This window comes from Macrobrachium rosenbergii, chromosome 5, assembly GCF_040412425.1.
Source record: "Macrobrachium rosenbergii isolate ZJJX-2024 chromosome 5, ASM4041242v1, whole genome shotgun sequence".
NCBI lineage: Eukaryota > Metazoa > Arthropoda > Malacostraca > Decapoda > Palaemonidae > Macrobrachium > Macrobrachium rosenbergii.
In genome coordinates, this window is record NC_089745.1 from 7,573,388 (window position 1) to 7,588,552 (window position 15,165).

The 15,165-nt window shown below is 40.3% G+C and overlaps 1 protein-coding gene across 1 annotated transcript in view; it reads right to left on the minus strand.

Annotated features, from left to right (window-relative positions):
• The window catches only part of LOC136838477 (uncharacterized), a 57,780-nt gene that overhangs the window by 25,664 nt on the left and 16,951 nt on the right, over positions 1 to 15,165 (minus strand). Inside the window, exons 11-13 of the mRNA XM_067103440.1 lie at positions 13,034 to 13,213; positions 6,991 to 7,135; positions 3,204 to 3,379 (exon numbers count right to left, since the gene is read on the minus strand). Of these exons, the coding sequence (XP_066959541.1) occupies positions 3,204 to 3,379; positions 6,991 to 7,135; positions 13,034 to 13,213 (501 nt within the window). The remainder of the gene's footprint in view (positions 1 to 3,203; positions 3,380 to 6,990; positions 7,136 to 13,033; positions 13,214 to 15,165) is intronic.

Sequence of the window (15,165 nt, forward strand, 5' to 3'; positions counted from 1 at the left end):
TTCAACCAGGTATCACTACAGTATTATAATTCTGTATGTGTGCTAGAGATACAGTTAGCAGAGCCTGAGGAATCAAACCAAGCCAAATATTCTTATTTTGTGACTTACAGTACAGAACCCACATTTATCTTAATACATACTGTATTACCACTGTTTCTCTAAGCCAGCAGTCAAAGGTTACACACAGGCAAATCTCATTACAAAGCCACAATGGATTTTTTCTTTTCGTTGTAATTTCCCCTCTACAAATACTCTTCTTGCTATATCATGCAATTGTGTTCAGTACTCTTGTAAACTAAAGTTTCTCACAATTGGGTTAGGCAAGGGATTTACTGCAATACAGTATGTATACTGTAAATTGATTTGCGCATGGCCTGGATGTGTTATTTCATAACTATGAAGGTTCATTACTCTCACACTTCAATCTTATTACAGTATTTGAAAAGGATGATATATCTATGTCTGTTCATTCAAAGATTTAGTGAATGGTTTTAGCAATGAACAATATACCATCATCCTTGGCATATGTAATTGATCAGTACTTTAGGTACAACAGAATTAAACTTCATATGCAATGGCCTCTGAACTACCACCCCTCTCTCCTACTGGACAAAGGAGAGGTGCTTCAGTAACCTCTACCATGCATGATGGACCCATCAATTATAATTTTATCCAAAGCTGAATTAGCTCTGATTCCCTGGTGGATGAATTTACAAGTACTGGCGAAGTTTAAGAACTTTTAATTCTTTAGACTTGCTGCTCTATAGTTTTACAACAAATTTGTATTTTATTGGTTTGTTTTGCCGTATGGATTCTGAATCTTTAGAGAGAGTTAATTACATAATAATAATGTCCACTGGATAAGTGGTTAAGTGGTAAGTTCGTCATCAGGAACCCATCAAAAAGTTACAGCATTAAAATAAATGTATTTTCAACTAAAATGACTCAAGCAACCCAACATCTTTTTGGCCCGTAAGCAGTTCAAAGATCTGTCAAACAAAATGAACCACAAAGAAAGACATTCAGTAAACGTGAGTACAATGTTAGGCAAAAGCATGAAAAAATAGTTAGTGATGATGCCTGCAGGAAAATATGTGAACACATACAGGAATTTAAGAGATATAGAGTCTGCTAACAGGAAAATTAAACCTAGTGGAATATGCCTAAGGGGTTGTAATACAGGCTCAAGATGGAATAGCTACAGATGTGAAAGAGATAAGGCATATTGAAGAAAGGACAAATTTAAATTTTCCGATATAGGTATGCAAGTATTCTTAATGTATGGACCAAAAACAGTGGCCAGAGAAAAAATTGTTATCACTGGGAACTTCCTAAGTCGGTATGCTACAGTTTTAATGAGAGTAACCATAGAGCAATTAAACGGAAGTATTCATTTTGCCTTCATACAACAAATTCATCACTGAATCACTCTTTGTCAATAGATGTCTTTAAATAGCTCCCCAGAACAATAATTTAACTCCAACACGTAGATATTTAATCACTTCAATTCATTTGCTTATTTCTCTACACTGGATAAAATCATGAATAAAAGTAAAAAATGGGACTAAGCTCAAACCAACTTAATATTACCTTGACTTTTTGTTTCAGGAGTATGTAATATATTCACACATTTCAACATATCACTTTACTTGCGGCAGAAAACGAGCAGATGCAGATTTTGACATACAAGCAGCCTCGAATATTTGGTCAAGGGGAAATCCTGTCATCATAAATTTAGTATTAAATTTAGTATCAAACTATTTTGGCCCTCAGACCTCATACAAGTCCTTTTAGTAGTGCCAGTGTTAAGCACGTTATTACAATGGTGGCATTAATTACAGAAGTTACCACACTGGTGGCATCAATTACTGAGGTTATTACAAGGACCTAATATTTTTTGTTATTTAACAAAAATCATTTCTAGTTTTTACTGTCCTACTTCTTAAATGTAAGATTGCAGTGTGTCCATTTTCTTGTATGCTGTATCAGGGGGCCATCTGCAGCATGCCATTCTCAGTAATAACAAGGGAGTGAAATCAGCTCTTGTTAAAATAATCCAATATCTCTAGCTTAGCTTCACACACATTACAAAAACATAAACCCAACAAGTGTAGGGAACACTGATGTGAGCTACACCTCATTTAGCAATACAGTTCAGATTGCACACTTCAAAGAGAGGAAGTCATGGGACAGAGAGAGATTCTACAAGCAATTCCCTCCACTCACACCCGAGTCATGTAACTATTTCCTTCTGCAACACCTCTCAATAAACAATAAGCTAATCAGGATGTAAAGTGAGCTCAGGAAATTCACATCAGATGAGGTATTTTCCCTTCCACTCCAGGGCATTCAATCTTTGCTCCACACATCCACCCAATGTTATGCAGTCTACTTGCACGTCTACCATTTAAAAAAAAAATAGTTGTAGTAGCAATAGCAGTAGTAGGGATAACTGATAACTGCATAGTGCAGGTTTTAGTAAAGTGAATAATTTCGGAATTACTGTATAATTTTGAAAGAGCAGACCAACACATGTACTGAACAACTAGCTCAAACTAAAGATCTTACTTCCAGTATGAAGGTATCACTTACAATGTATACTTTCTAACACTGTCATTGGCACTAAAGGCCTAAAAGTTTTTTGTAGCATCCATTCGACCATGAAGCATTTCTTTCTGTTTTCACTTTTCACTTGTTCCCTTTAGTTTTCTAACAGCTCTCCACTCCCTTCAACTTACCCAGCCCCAAATTTCACAAATACAGGCAGTCCCCGATTAATGGCAGGCTCGGTTAACGGCGATCTGGTTGTACGGTGCTTTTCTAACAACGAAAATCTGCAATTTTCGGTGCTAAAAATCGCAGATTTCCACTTATCGGCGCCGATACATACCTAACAGAGGCGCCGATAACCAAAAATCGCCGATAAACCCGGAAAATCGCCATAAAAGCACTGAAAATCACTGATTTTCAGTTATCACACCCTCAGAACTGAACCCCTGCCGATAACCGAGGACTGCCTGTAATTAAAGAAAAATCCTTTACATGAATTGATGATAATCTACAATTGGGTAATACAATTTAAACCTTTAACCATTAATCAATAACTTATAGACACAGGAAAAAAAAAATATCCTAGTGAAAATTTCCTGTAATCTGTGCTTTCAATGCTACAAATACAACTGACAGCAATGCAAATTATTTACCTTTACTTCTACTTGTGAAAAATTCAACCGTGAAATTACACGAACATCGTCCAAGAGAGCCAAATTATCATTATTGATGGGCAATCCATTGACTTGCAAGAAGTGTCCAATCACATCGTCAACAACGTTAATACTCTTGGAGCTTGCAGAATCCAGGCTTCTGAAGTGTAATTTGGCTGCAATGAAAGGAAAATTTATTTCCTCTGTCATTCTATTCTACAATTTCATGTAATTTTCAACACATAAAAAAACATAAAATAAAAACAATGCAAGACTGTGAGCAGTAATATTACGATCCAAAGTCTAGAATAAAAAAACGACTCTCTTATGTAGGTCTTTCTCCACCGGCTAATTCTTTAAAACACATCCCTAAAATTCGCATGGTAGATCTTAAATGGCTTTGAAAATTTGTTTAAATCACTTTTTCTAAGTAGTTTATGATGGCATAAGTTCAAGTCTTTTTAAAAATCAAAACAATCACTACTTGAATCAGTTTTTCTCAGTAGTTTATGATGGCAAAAGTTTAAGTCTTTTTAAAAGTCAAAACAATTGCTACTCTCAATATATCATGATGCCAAGAAGTTCAGTAAATCTGAATTCTGCCAAGGCATGATATATTCCTTGATAACCCCACTCAAAATGGCTGCACTGAGGACAAAGACAATTAGACGGGCATCACTGAACTAAAAATATGCTTGCAATGTATAAATGAGCTTAGCAGAAATTATGTTAACACATGTTAGGTGGAGTTCAAGTCTCTTGTATCTGTAATTAACAGGTTAACCTAAAACAAAGCTTACGCTGATGTACAGAACATCATGTACACATTAACTAAAGCATGATTCAGATATAATAAATATAAAAATGGAATACAATACATATTAAATGCAGAAAGCACTACTGTACGTGGAAACTGAAATACTGTATGGGCAAAGCCATACTGGCTTACAGAGGATTATAAAACAAGAAACCTAAGAGTACTGAGTAGCTGATCTTCAAGCCCTTGTATATGTAAATATTCTTCTCATTGCTACTACACTTTAACTTTAATTTTACCTTGGCTATCAGATGATAAGAGGATATGAATCAGTTAAGTAAGCATTGCAAAATTTGCAAATACTGGATGCTTTTACCTGATACAGAGAAATTTATGATAAAGTACAACATCCAGCTGAAACAAGTCCTAGTTGTATTTACATACAGCTAAAATGTGAATTATGCTATGCACTTCATTAACTTAACCATACTAAAATTAAAATTTTCTTGACAAACACATCAACCATAGATAGCTTCATTGGGGAAAATCGGTTCTTCAGTCATGCCAAATGAATAAATATCAAGGAAAAACTACTAAGCAAGCCCAGACCTAGCTCCATCATCCCACAAGGAGCCATTCTTCTGTGTGATTATATTGTGTACAGGCGTCTTCAGAGCTGCTTTTTCGGGATAAATTTTTTCTTTTTTTTTTGCAATTTGTCTGATATGTTATTCACATTAATTCAACTACATATTACCTTTGTTCCTTTCTGAGAGTAGTTTGAAACATCTGGTAAATTTTACTAGGTTTTACTGTTCTGTCTCTTCCTGCCCATGGCATCACTTGTCACCGTATGTTTAGTATGTAGGTAGCATTCCTTTGTTCAGCAGATAATTCATTGAGTAATTAGCTCCTTGAAGTCCTAACCTCAACTCGCAATATGTGCCAGAGAGCCAACCCTAGATGATGCATGCTTCCAACTCAAAACCAGTACTGGATGTGGGTGAACTTTACAGGCACACGGGGACTGTCCAGCAGAGCAGTGTGTAGTAGACAGCAGAGATAGGTTGGACCTCCTTCCTCAAGAAGCAAAGTCCTCTCCCAGAGGATCAGTCCCATGAATGGGTGCAACATTGGTACCACTTTTCTATATAAAGCAAAGGATGTATACCTCTTACCAGCTTAGGCCTGGTAGATTTTTATCTCAGTGACAACAAAAATGAAAATTTTATATTTTGCAAACCAACCATATTCACTATAATTTTTCATATTTTATTTAAAGTCTTCATAAGGGCCTTGTACCATACCAATAACATTCAACTGAAAGAATTATAAAGGCACTCAGTTTTTTTATAAATTCAAAGGGGCAAGAAATGTTGGTGTTTGAATGAGTTCAACTACAGTAAAACTAAAACTGATGCATTTGATGTCTTTTATTCCTAGTGCCCGCTAAATACCATAGCCACACTCAAGTACATATTCTCTCCAGAACTGGACACCTTCTCAAGTTTTATTACATGCATCTTAAAAAACGAACTGGTACATTATGTGAAATAGAAAAAATATGAGTATAACATTAAAAAATACAAATCAACAGCACATGGGAGATCACAGCACTGTTGCCAAGCCAAATCCTAAAATCTGAACCTGAAACTGCCAGATATACATGCTAAATTCACAATACAGGTAGTCCCCACTTATTGGCAGCATCGGTTAACAATGTTGTTAACCCAATTTTTGGCACCAGTAAGAGATTTTTGGTGCTGGTAGGCAGTTTATCGGTGTCGGTAAGTGGTTTATCAGCGTCGGTAAGCAGTTTATCGGTGCCGATAACCGGTTAACAACACCATTAAGCAGTTTATCGGCGCTTATGGCTTCAATGACAATTTTTGGTTATTGGTGCTCGGCCAGAACAGAACCCCTGCTGTTAACTTGGGACTGCCTGTACTACTTATATTTCACTAACCATTAGTGAAAACTGTAATAAAATGAGAGCCATCAAGCTAACACTAGTCTAGATGAACATTTACTAAACATTACTCATAACAGTTATGCTGGATCACATGACTGTTGAAAAATTATAAAAACCTGAAAAATCTTGATGATGGATTTCTAATCACATCACTGTTGAAAAATAAATTATAAAAACCTGAACAAATCTTGATGATGGATATCTGATCACATCACAACTGAAAAAGAAACTTTAAAAATCTGAACAAATCTTGATGACACACATTCAAACCTGAGCAAATCATAATTGAAGAAAAAGATGAGTTTTGAACAAAAAAAAGGAGCATTCAAATAAAAAATGAGACAAAAAAAGTTATTCTAACATTACAGTATACAACAACAGAAGAGTAAAGGAAAGTTTAGTCGTATGGCATGACACCCCTATAAATAAGGGTGCAGGTTATCAGTCAGTTCATTCCCTGGTACCTTGGTGGGTTATCTAAGCTACAGTTTTAATGTTAAGAAACCCTTGTCTAAACTCTCTCTCAGAAAATGAAAACTGTGAAAAATGCTTGTGTTGTTACCTATTGCTACAATATGAAGTATGGAAATGTGCAAAGGAATGATGTGTAAGCAATTTACTGAAAACTACAACTGCCACTACAGTACATGAACTGTAAACTGCATTTATAATCTTTAAGTAGAAAATAATTTTCTAACACCTTACATAGGCTTCATACTAGTTAAATTACCTTGGATGTGGGAAAATGTTATAAGCAAGACTGTTAACATGTATTACCAATAAGGAAAATTGATTATATTGTAGACATGTTTAGTACTACCAGAATGTGGGATACCATATTCTTGCAATTTCCTTAAGCTAATGTTTTCATATGAAACAATGTGGGCATCAGCTTCATAAATCAAGTGATAAAGTGAGTATACATCCATATATTGCATCATCGCTCTTCTAATATACTTAAAATAAGACCCTTTAGTTTCAACAAGCTACTCCTATCAATAAAAATCTTTACCTTGAAAAAGCTTAATTTTAATAACAAACATCAGCTCTTGACTAACCTGGCCAAGTAACATTTCCTGTGATAGGAACAGTCCTCTTCGTGGTATCTGCTATAAGCTTCGATCTCTCCTTCAAACTGTTAATTCTGCGTGAAAGACCTACTGGTACTCCTGGCATGATTGTGTTGGTAGACCTTAAGAGCACCTAAAAATATGTAAAAAACAAAGTTACTTCCAAAAACAGGCCTGTTAATGTAAGATATTCATAAGATTAAATCTACTTCTACTTTTTTGGATCCATTATTGGCATACTGTATTTATAATTCACAGAATTGCAAGTTTTATAACCAAAGAAGTTAAGTCAGAGCTGTCAAATAAATTCCTCCATTTCAGTCACTGAACGAGAAAGAACAGAGGTTTTGAAACAAACAATTTTTCTTACTGCTGTGAGCATATAAATTAATTATACAACTTAGCATTAATCAATGTATGTTTAACTTGTTTGATCTGCCCAGGGCTGACTGCTTTGTTTGAAAGATCTTGGACAACCTGTATCTAATCCTTCCATAACAAGAAACAACCTATGGAAGCCAAGAGCTTCAACCACTCACGTTTGTATCCAGCAATAGCGTTGAGGGTTTAGGTACACAGAGCCAATCTCGTTACTATAATTCAACTACATATATGAAATTTTTTAAGCCAAACAAAAAGTTAAATATTTGCTATGATAATGAAAAGGGGCTCTCCAACGAGATCACTAACACCACTCACTTCTTATGTCTCACTATGACCTACTGCCACTCACACCAAATTCAATTGTCAGTTGCAAGTTTCTAGGCATTAACTCTTTAGGTGAAATTACAAGAGCCATGCCCATGCCCTCACAAATGGTCACAGGATTTCTTTTGATACTTATTAAGTTCATTAATGCTCCCCTGTAAAGTAAATTACTACTGATTAACTATTTTTGGGGTGTTTGTGTTCTTGAACACTGGAGTTGAGATATTTCATCTTCACAATCTTTGCTTTCACTTGTATATTTGAGTAATGTTTTTCCTTCAGGTTTTAAAACTCTGACATTTGATTTATTTTTGTTTTGGAATGAAATACATTTACATGGATTTTTTTACTTCTAGAATTCACTGTCAACGTCAAAATGGTCTGCACTGGACATCTTAGTCTTATAGAATCTCTAATGATTTTGCAATACAGTATTTGGGACTTTTGAAGAGAGTGTTTAACATTTTCTTTTTACCACTATTTCTGTATCTTCAATTTAATTTTATATAATATTTTAATTGTTCTCACACTTGCTCTCAATCACTCATTTTGAGATGTCCCTTGAGGACATCTTCTGTAGTTGACCATCCCGAGGAATTCTTGTGCAGCCCTGATGTAGGTAGGGGTGAGAACTATCGGCGACTTCGACCTTCGACAACATTGGTGGACACCACTGGAGGTGGCTTCTTCCATGGCGTAACTGGGCCACCTGGTGGGCGATCAACGACTGTTAGAGGTATCTGGCTCTCTGATGGGGAAGGACCCACTACGTCGACATGGATGTGAAAGCTTCTACTTGGCTGGAGAAACTTGCTCACTCAGATTCGGTGTGCCCTCCTACTCTGCTTTGACACTGTACTGCCTTGCCCAGGCAATCGCGTTCTTCCGGTATGCTGTGATGAACTACTCCATCGCAGCTGGGCATTGTCCTTCGGAGGAGAGGGAGTGGGATAGGCTGTGGATGACATCAAAGACCAGCCGGCGTCTGGGGTGGGCACTAGGGGCGGGGGCATCCGGTGCTAGCGTCGCTCAGCAATGTTGATCCTCCCTGAGCCGAAGGGCACATCCTTCCACTTCAGCGACGTGGCGGCTGGTAGGCAGAGTCTCAGGGTCCAGCAGACTGTTCGGGGAGGGCCTTGTAGTCGATCGAGCTGTACTGAGTCAATCTCGATCTCAGGCGTCAACTACCGGGTTCTTTCTGCCAAGGAGGTATTTGATGGTGCAGGTGAACTCTGCAATGGCTGCAGTACCGCTGCTGCTGGGGACCATGTGTCCCCCAGCTACGTGAAGCGTGGACCAGCAGCTGGTGGTGGTCCAAATTGTGGCGTTCCTCAGGAGGAACTTGAAGTGCCGTACCACCTGGTATGCTGCAAAGAGTTCCCGGTCAAAGGTGTTGAGCGGGACTCAGTGGGGCTTAGCCTCCTGCTGAAGGCGGCGATGGGCTGAGGGGTCCCCTTGACTTGCTCCAGGACAGCTCCGCAGGCGACGTCGCTGGCGTCCATCATCAGCTGGAGGGGAGAGTTGGGGTTCTAGTGGACCAAAGATGTTGCTTTGGCGAGGGCGGCCTTTGTCAGGAGGAAGGCCTTCTGCTGGACAGAGCCCCACACTAAAGACTTTGGATGTCCTTTGAGGACCTCCGTCAGGGGGCCATGGTGTGAGCAATCCCCGGGATGAATCTTCTGTAGTAGTTGACCATCCCGAGGAATTCTTGTACAGTCCTGATGGAGGTAGGGGTGGGGAACTTCTCGACGGCTTCAACGACATTGGGTGGACGCCCTCGGGGGATATCTCGTGGCCCAGGAATTCCACCTTCTCGATGCCGAAGGTACACTTGTCGAACCTGATGACAAGGCCAGTTTCCTGCAGGCGCTGCAGGACCTCCTGGATGTGTCGCAGGTGTTCCTGCCGGGATCTGGAAAAGATTAGGGTATCGTCGACGTAGTAGACGCAGACGTCCAGGTCCCCCAAGATGCTGTCCATCAACCTCTGGAAGGTCGCGCCCATGTTCCTCAGGCCGAAGGTGGAGAAGGCAGAGACATAGGACCCGAAGGGCTTGACGATGGCAGTTTTGGGGATGCCTTCGGGCACTACTGGTACCTGAAAATATGATTTTAAAAGATCCATTTTTGAGAATATTTTGGCCCCGTGGAAAGAGGCCGTCAGGTCCTGCATGTTTGGCAGGGGGTAGTGGTCGGGCTCTGTTGCAAGGTTCAGCCGCCTGTAGTCGCTGCAGGGCCTCCAAGTGCTGTCTGCTTTCTGCACCATGTGAAGGGGGGAGGCCCATGGGCTGGGAGACTTCCAGCATATGCCCATCCTCTCCATCTCAGCGAAAGCATTTTTGGCCTCCTGAAGGCACTGCGGGGGAAGCTGTCAGAACTTTGTGTGCGTCGGGGGGCCTTCGTTTTAATGTAGTAGTATATCCCGTGTTTGGCAGGAGCCCTGGGCATCTGGTGGAGCTTGGGTTTGAAGACCTCCGGCAACTCCTTCAGGAGGGAACTGTACTGGTGGGGCGCATCGGAACAGATGGCAGGCTCCTTGGGGCCTGGCGACAAGGGCAGGGACTGGCAGGAGTCAGTGTCCAGCAGGCGTTTGCGGCCGACATCGACTGCCAGTCCGAAGTGGGCAAGAAAGTCCGCCACCAGGAGTGGGGTCCTGACGTCGGCGATGATAAATTCCCAGCTGTACCTCCGGCCAAGGATGGAGATTGACAGGAGCTTGGTGCCATAGGAGAGGTTGGGGGACACGTTCGCAGCCGTCAGGCGGGTCTGGCGGGTGTCTGCGGTCCTCTTCTGAAGGCAGAAACACTGAACACATAGCTCCAGTGTTGACCATCATCCTGCTGGAGATGGTGTCGCGGACGTAGAACCCTACTGGTAAGGGGCCCCTGGGTGTTTCTGCTGCCATGGCGGCCTGTGCGGTTGGCTGCCACCTCCTCCATTTTTTGAAAGGAAGAAAGGGCAGGGGGCTTCACATCTCCGGGCAGCTCTCCCGAACCTCTGATGGTAATAGCAAAGCCCGGCCCCTCCCTCTTCTGTTGGTGGGACTGCCTTTTCTGTTCGACGACGTTGACAGGCTCCGTGGTAGAGGTCCTCCGGCAGAGGCGGTTTGGCGAGTGTGTGGCGTGGTTGCCCGGCAGCTGCCTTCGTGGAGATCCGTCAGCTGCTCGCTGCCCTGGTTAAACCCTCAGCCAGCAGGGTATCGCATCTGATCTGCCCACAGGACCTCGGTTGTAGCTGCTGGAGGAAGATCTCCTCGACAAGCTGATTTCTTTGCGCCTGCGCTGCTGTCAGTCTCGGGGAGGAGGAGGAGGTCCTGGAGGGCATGCCATGTTTCCAGAGGTTTCCCCTCTGTCAGGGGGTTGAGGCGAGGTTGAGGTGCGGGCAGTTCTCCGGAGAACCGGCAGGGGAGGAGTGGGTCGATGAGAGTGGATTTTAGTTCTTGGAAGGTGGTGGGGACCCGGCGTGTCGTCATTAACCGCGGGGCAACCCTTCCTGTATATCTCCTCCGGGAGGGCGTTGACACTGATGTCTGCCTTCAACACCTCGTCTGTTAGGCCTTTAACCCTGAACTGCCCCTCGACCCTGTAGAACCAAGTAAATGGCGGCAGCCTTATGTTAAGGGCCGTCTTTGGTTGGTCCGTCAGGGGTCATTGTGTGGGGTGCAGGTACCAGTGTGGAGGTGCGGCAGGAGGAGGTTATGAAGGGAGGTGTCTGCCTCGAGGAGGTTCACGGTAATTTTGTACATGGTTGGGAATGTCGCGTCCATGCTCATTTCGCACTCTCACTTGGGTCTGAGGAATACTCGGCCAATACGGCGGGGAGGGCGTGCCATGTGGAATCGCTAATGGCGCTGGCGACCTGCCAATGAGGGTCAGTGCTTGACGGCTTTGTTAGGCGCCTTAGTCCGTTAGGGCGTGGGTAGGTTCATCGACTGCGAACTTAGTCGCCGTTTGAGTCTTTAATGGCTTCAGGAACTACTACAGGGGTCACCACTGTGAGAGAGATGTGAAATAATGAGCAAGAAGACCAAGTACTGCTGGTTTACTGATGAAGCGAGCTGCTAACATAAAGCAAGTGTGGACATCTGCATAAGAGGCCATGAGTACAAAGATTTACAGGTGACCTGAGGTCAAAACTAATTCTCTACAAAAAACAGGACAGGTTCATACAGAAAACATAGTGATCAATAATGTCTGGTGCATAACATAAATACTTTGTTACATGTACATAAAGCATGATCATTTGGAAAGACAATAAAACGTACAATTTACAATTATGGCGATAAACATGTGCTCTGGCCGACCCCAGGTCGATGTGAAGGCACCACAGAAAACGGGATGTTCACTATAGAGAACGCGTTGAGCGGGGCCTTTACAAACCAATACAAGTTGGTGCCCTCAGCTTTCATGTCATATAAGATAAGGCAATACTGTATATGAATGGTGATTCATGTGTAATAAAAAGTTCAATGTTTAGTGCTGTTCTGCATTCAGACATAGCATAGTGTAGGTTACTCATCAAAATAACCAATGGTCCAAATTGTCTGAATGTTGCATTTTTTAATAATGAACTATATGCAGACTCCACATGTAACAACCACATACACAACATGATTTCTGTGTACTGTACATACATAGTACAGTACATATGTTGCTGCTAATGCTTAACTGACAAGACAACTAAAAGAGAATTTTATATTACAATACAAAACAGTAACTTGTACAGTACTATTAGACATTTGATTTTAAAAAATGTATCAGTTGTGGGGAGACAGGCAAGTGCAGCTGTTGGAAACAAAAGGGATGAGCCAAACACACTATGGCATGAGGCATGGTGTGGCCCAAAAACTCCAATCACATCACAGTCTGTACACCCTTGCTGGGCAGACAGTAACTTGTAAAAGTTTACTCAATATTGGAATTTTTTTCTTCTTCTTCTTCTTGTGTGTGTAAGGGGGGAAGGGGAATTGGGGGGAGTGGGAGGGTGGGAGCTGAGAGAGATGCAGAAGGTGAATATGTACACAGATTTGTTTGTGAGTGTTTTCATTGCATTTGATCTGGTCATGGAAAATAGCAAATATAGTAGCTTTATCAGCATTTTCATTTCCTTTTAAGCTTATGTGAGCAGGAATGCAACATCTATACCAGTATCCATGTAACTCATGGAAGGAAAAATTATCTGCAGCATTCCTGATTTTTTTTAAGGGATTCTAAGGAACTTCTATAAGGAAATACTGCACTGTACTTTAACCACACACCTGTACTGTATACTATCAATTACGCAAACATTCAAAAAATTATTCCAGAGTATTTTACTATACTTACCTTATCTACATTACCCTGCTGCAACAAAATGAGATCTCCATCAATGCTTATGCTTTTATTGAAAGAATACTTTGAATTATTTGACAATGGAACAGTCACAGCCCTGGCATCAGGATAGGATGATTCTTCAATTGATCTGAGTCTTGCACTGCACCATTTTTCTAAATCATCATGGTATGTCTGTAATGCACATACAGTACTGTCATTATGCAATATTTAAAAACTTTATTAAAACTATAAATAACAATTCTGGCCAATTTGCTAAGTTAGATTTGCTCCAAAACCTAATTAAAGTTATTCACTTTTATACATGATACTTTAATTTGATGTTTCATTTGTTAAAGATTAAATAATGAAACACAGGGGAACACAAAAGGTATGTGCAGTAAAGCTTAATATGACCACAGTCAAGTTATGCCTCCTGAAAATAATAAGCCATCATGACTCCAAAGGGTTAACTCTTTGTTGTTATTAACTTTGTTAAATATTCCTTAACAAGTTTAAGACTGTTATAAGAGCTCTCCCCCCCCCCCTCTCTTTCATCTTGCACATTTTCTGGAAAACTTTTGATCTGGTGCTGGTCTTCACTTAAACAGTGGTACAGGCTTATGATATCTTATGTGGAATTCTAAAAACCATAAAGGTCTAAAAACTAAAATATCTGGAGAAACATAACCATTTGCAAAAGTCAAACAGTACAACTATATACTAATGATGTAAATAAAAGTTGTTTTGCTGGCTGTACCCTATTACAGTGTATTGCATGTATTATTTTCATATTGTTATTGCACTATAGAGTAGAGTATTTTCACTGTATGCCATTTGCATTTGATATTGTTTACATTTTCAAAATCTTGGCTGATTGAGTGCTACCGACATCTTCATTGCCAGCATTTGCTAGAAGAAACAATTCGGAGTACTTTTTCTTGTAAATTAACAGAGTTGGGCTTAAAACATCCAGATTACTTGATTTTAAAAGCAGTAAGTGTGATTTTGCCAATTCTGGACATCACTTTCACCTATTCCAAAAGTTTTCACAACATGGCAGCTTTAACGTAACGCTGAATAAACACTTGGTAGTTACAGTAAATGATGTCAGCAATCGACCGTTTCTCAATTCAGTTGTTTATATGTCAGTACAGGCTTACAATCCTCCATCCAAAATTCTAAAAAACAATTTTTTAGTGGAGGACAGAGCATCAGCATCATCATAAGGTATTACGGTCAGAGAGAGAGAGAGAGAGAGAGAGAGAGAGAGAGAGAGAGAGACTGACTACTGCAAAAGTCAATAGTTAATTAAAACTGATATTTTACTATATCCAATTATGTTGTATGCATTACAGTATTTTCATATCTTATTACAAAATATGAATAAGCTACCATGCACCATTTGCATTCTGGTTGTTTTTAGTGTTAAAATCATCAGCAGATTGCATTTTACTGAATGAAACCTAATTCAGACAAATTTCTTTCGTAAATTATCAAAGCTGGATTTCAAAATATACTACTACTTTATTTATAAACGCAGTAAATTAAATGAAGTATACATGTGGTTTTGCCAGTTTCAGATGTTGCTTTTGCCCCCAAAACATTTTGCAGCCTACTCTTGTTCGTTTCTTCAGCCACAGGTATAACCTGCTGCTCAAATTTAGTAGCATAATTTCTTAACACCTATATTGCGTGAAGGATGAATAACATTTATTTTATGTAGGCAGTGCCCACTTACTGGCGGCACCGGTTAACAATGTTTCGGTTTTACGGCGCTTGGCTAACAATGTCGTTAACCAGATCTTCGGTGACGGTAAATGGTTTATCAGAGACAGTAGGTGGTTTATCGGCATTGGTAGGTGGTTTACTGGCACCGGTAGGTGGTTTATCAGCATCGCTAAGTGATTTTCGGCGACAGTAAGTGATTTTCGCAACAGTAAGCTGTTTATCAGCATCAGTAAGTGGTTTATCGACACTTACAACGTTGTAAATACCATTTATTACCATAATTACTGTGATGTTCTGGATATTAACAATTTTTGGTTACAGTATTGGCACTCAGTCAGGAATGGAAACTGCGTCATCAACTGGGGACTACCTATGTAATTACAATGAAAATAAGTCAACAACAGTAACATAACTCT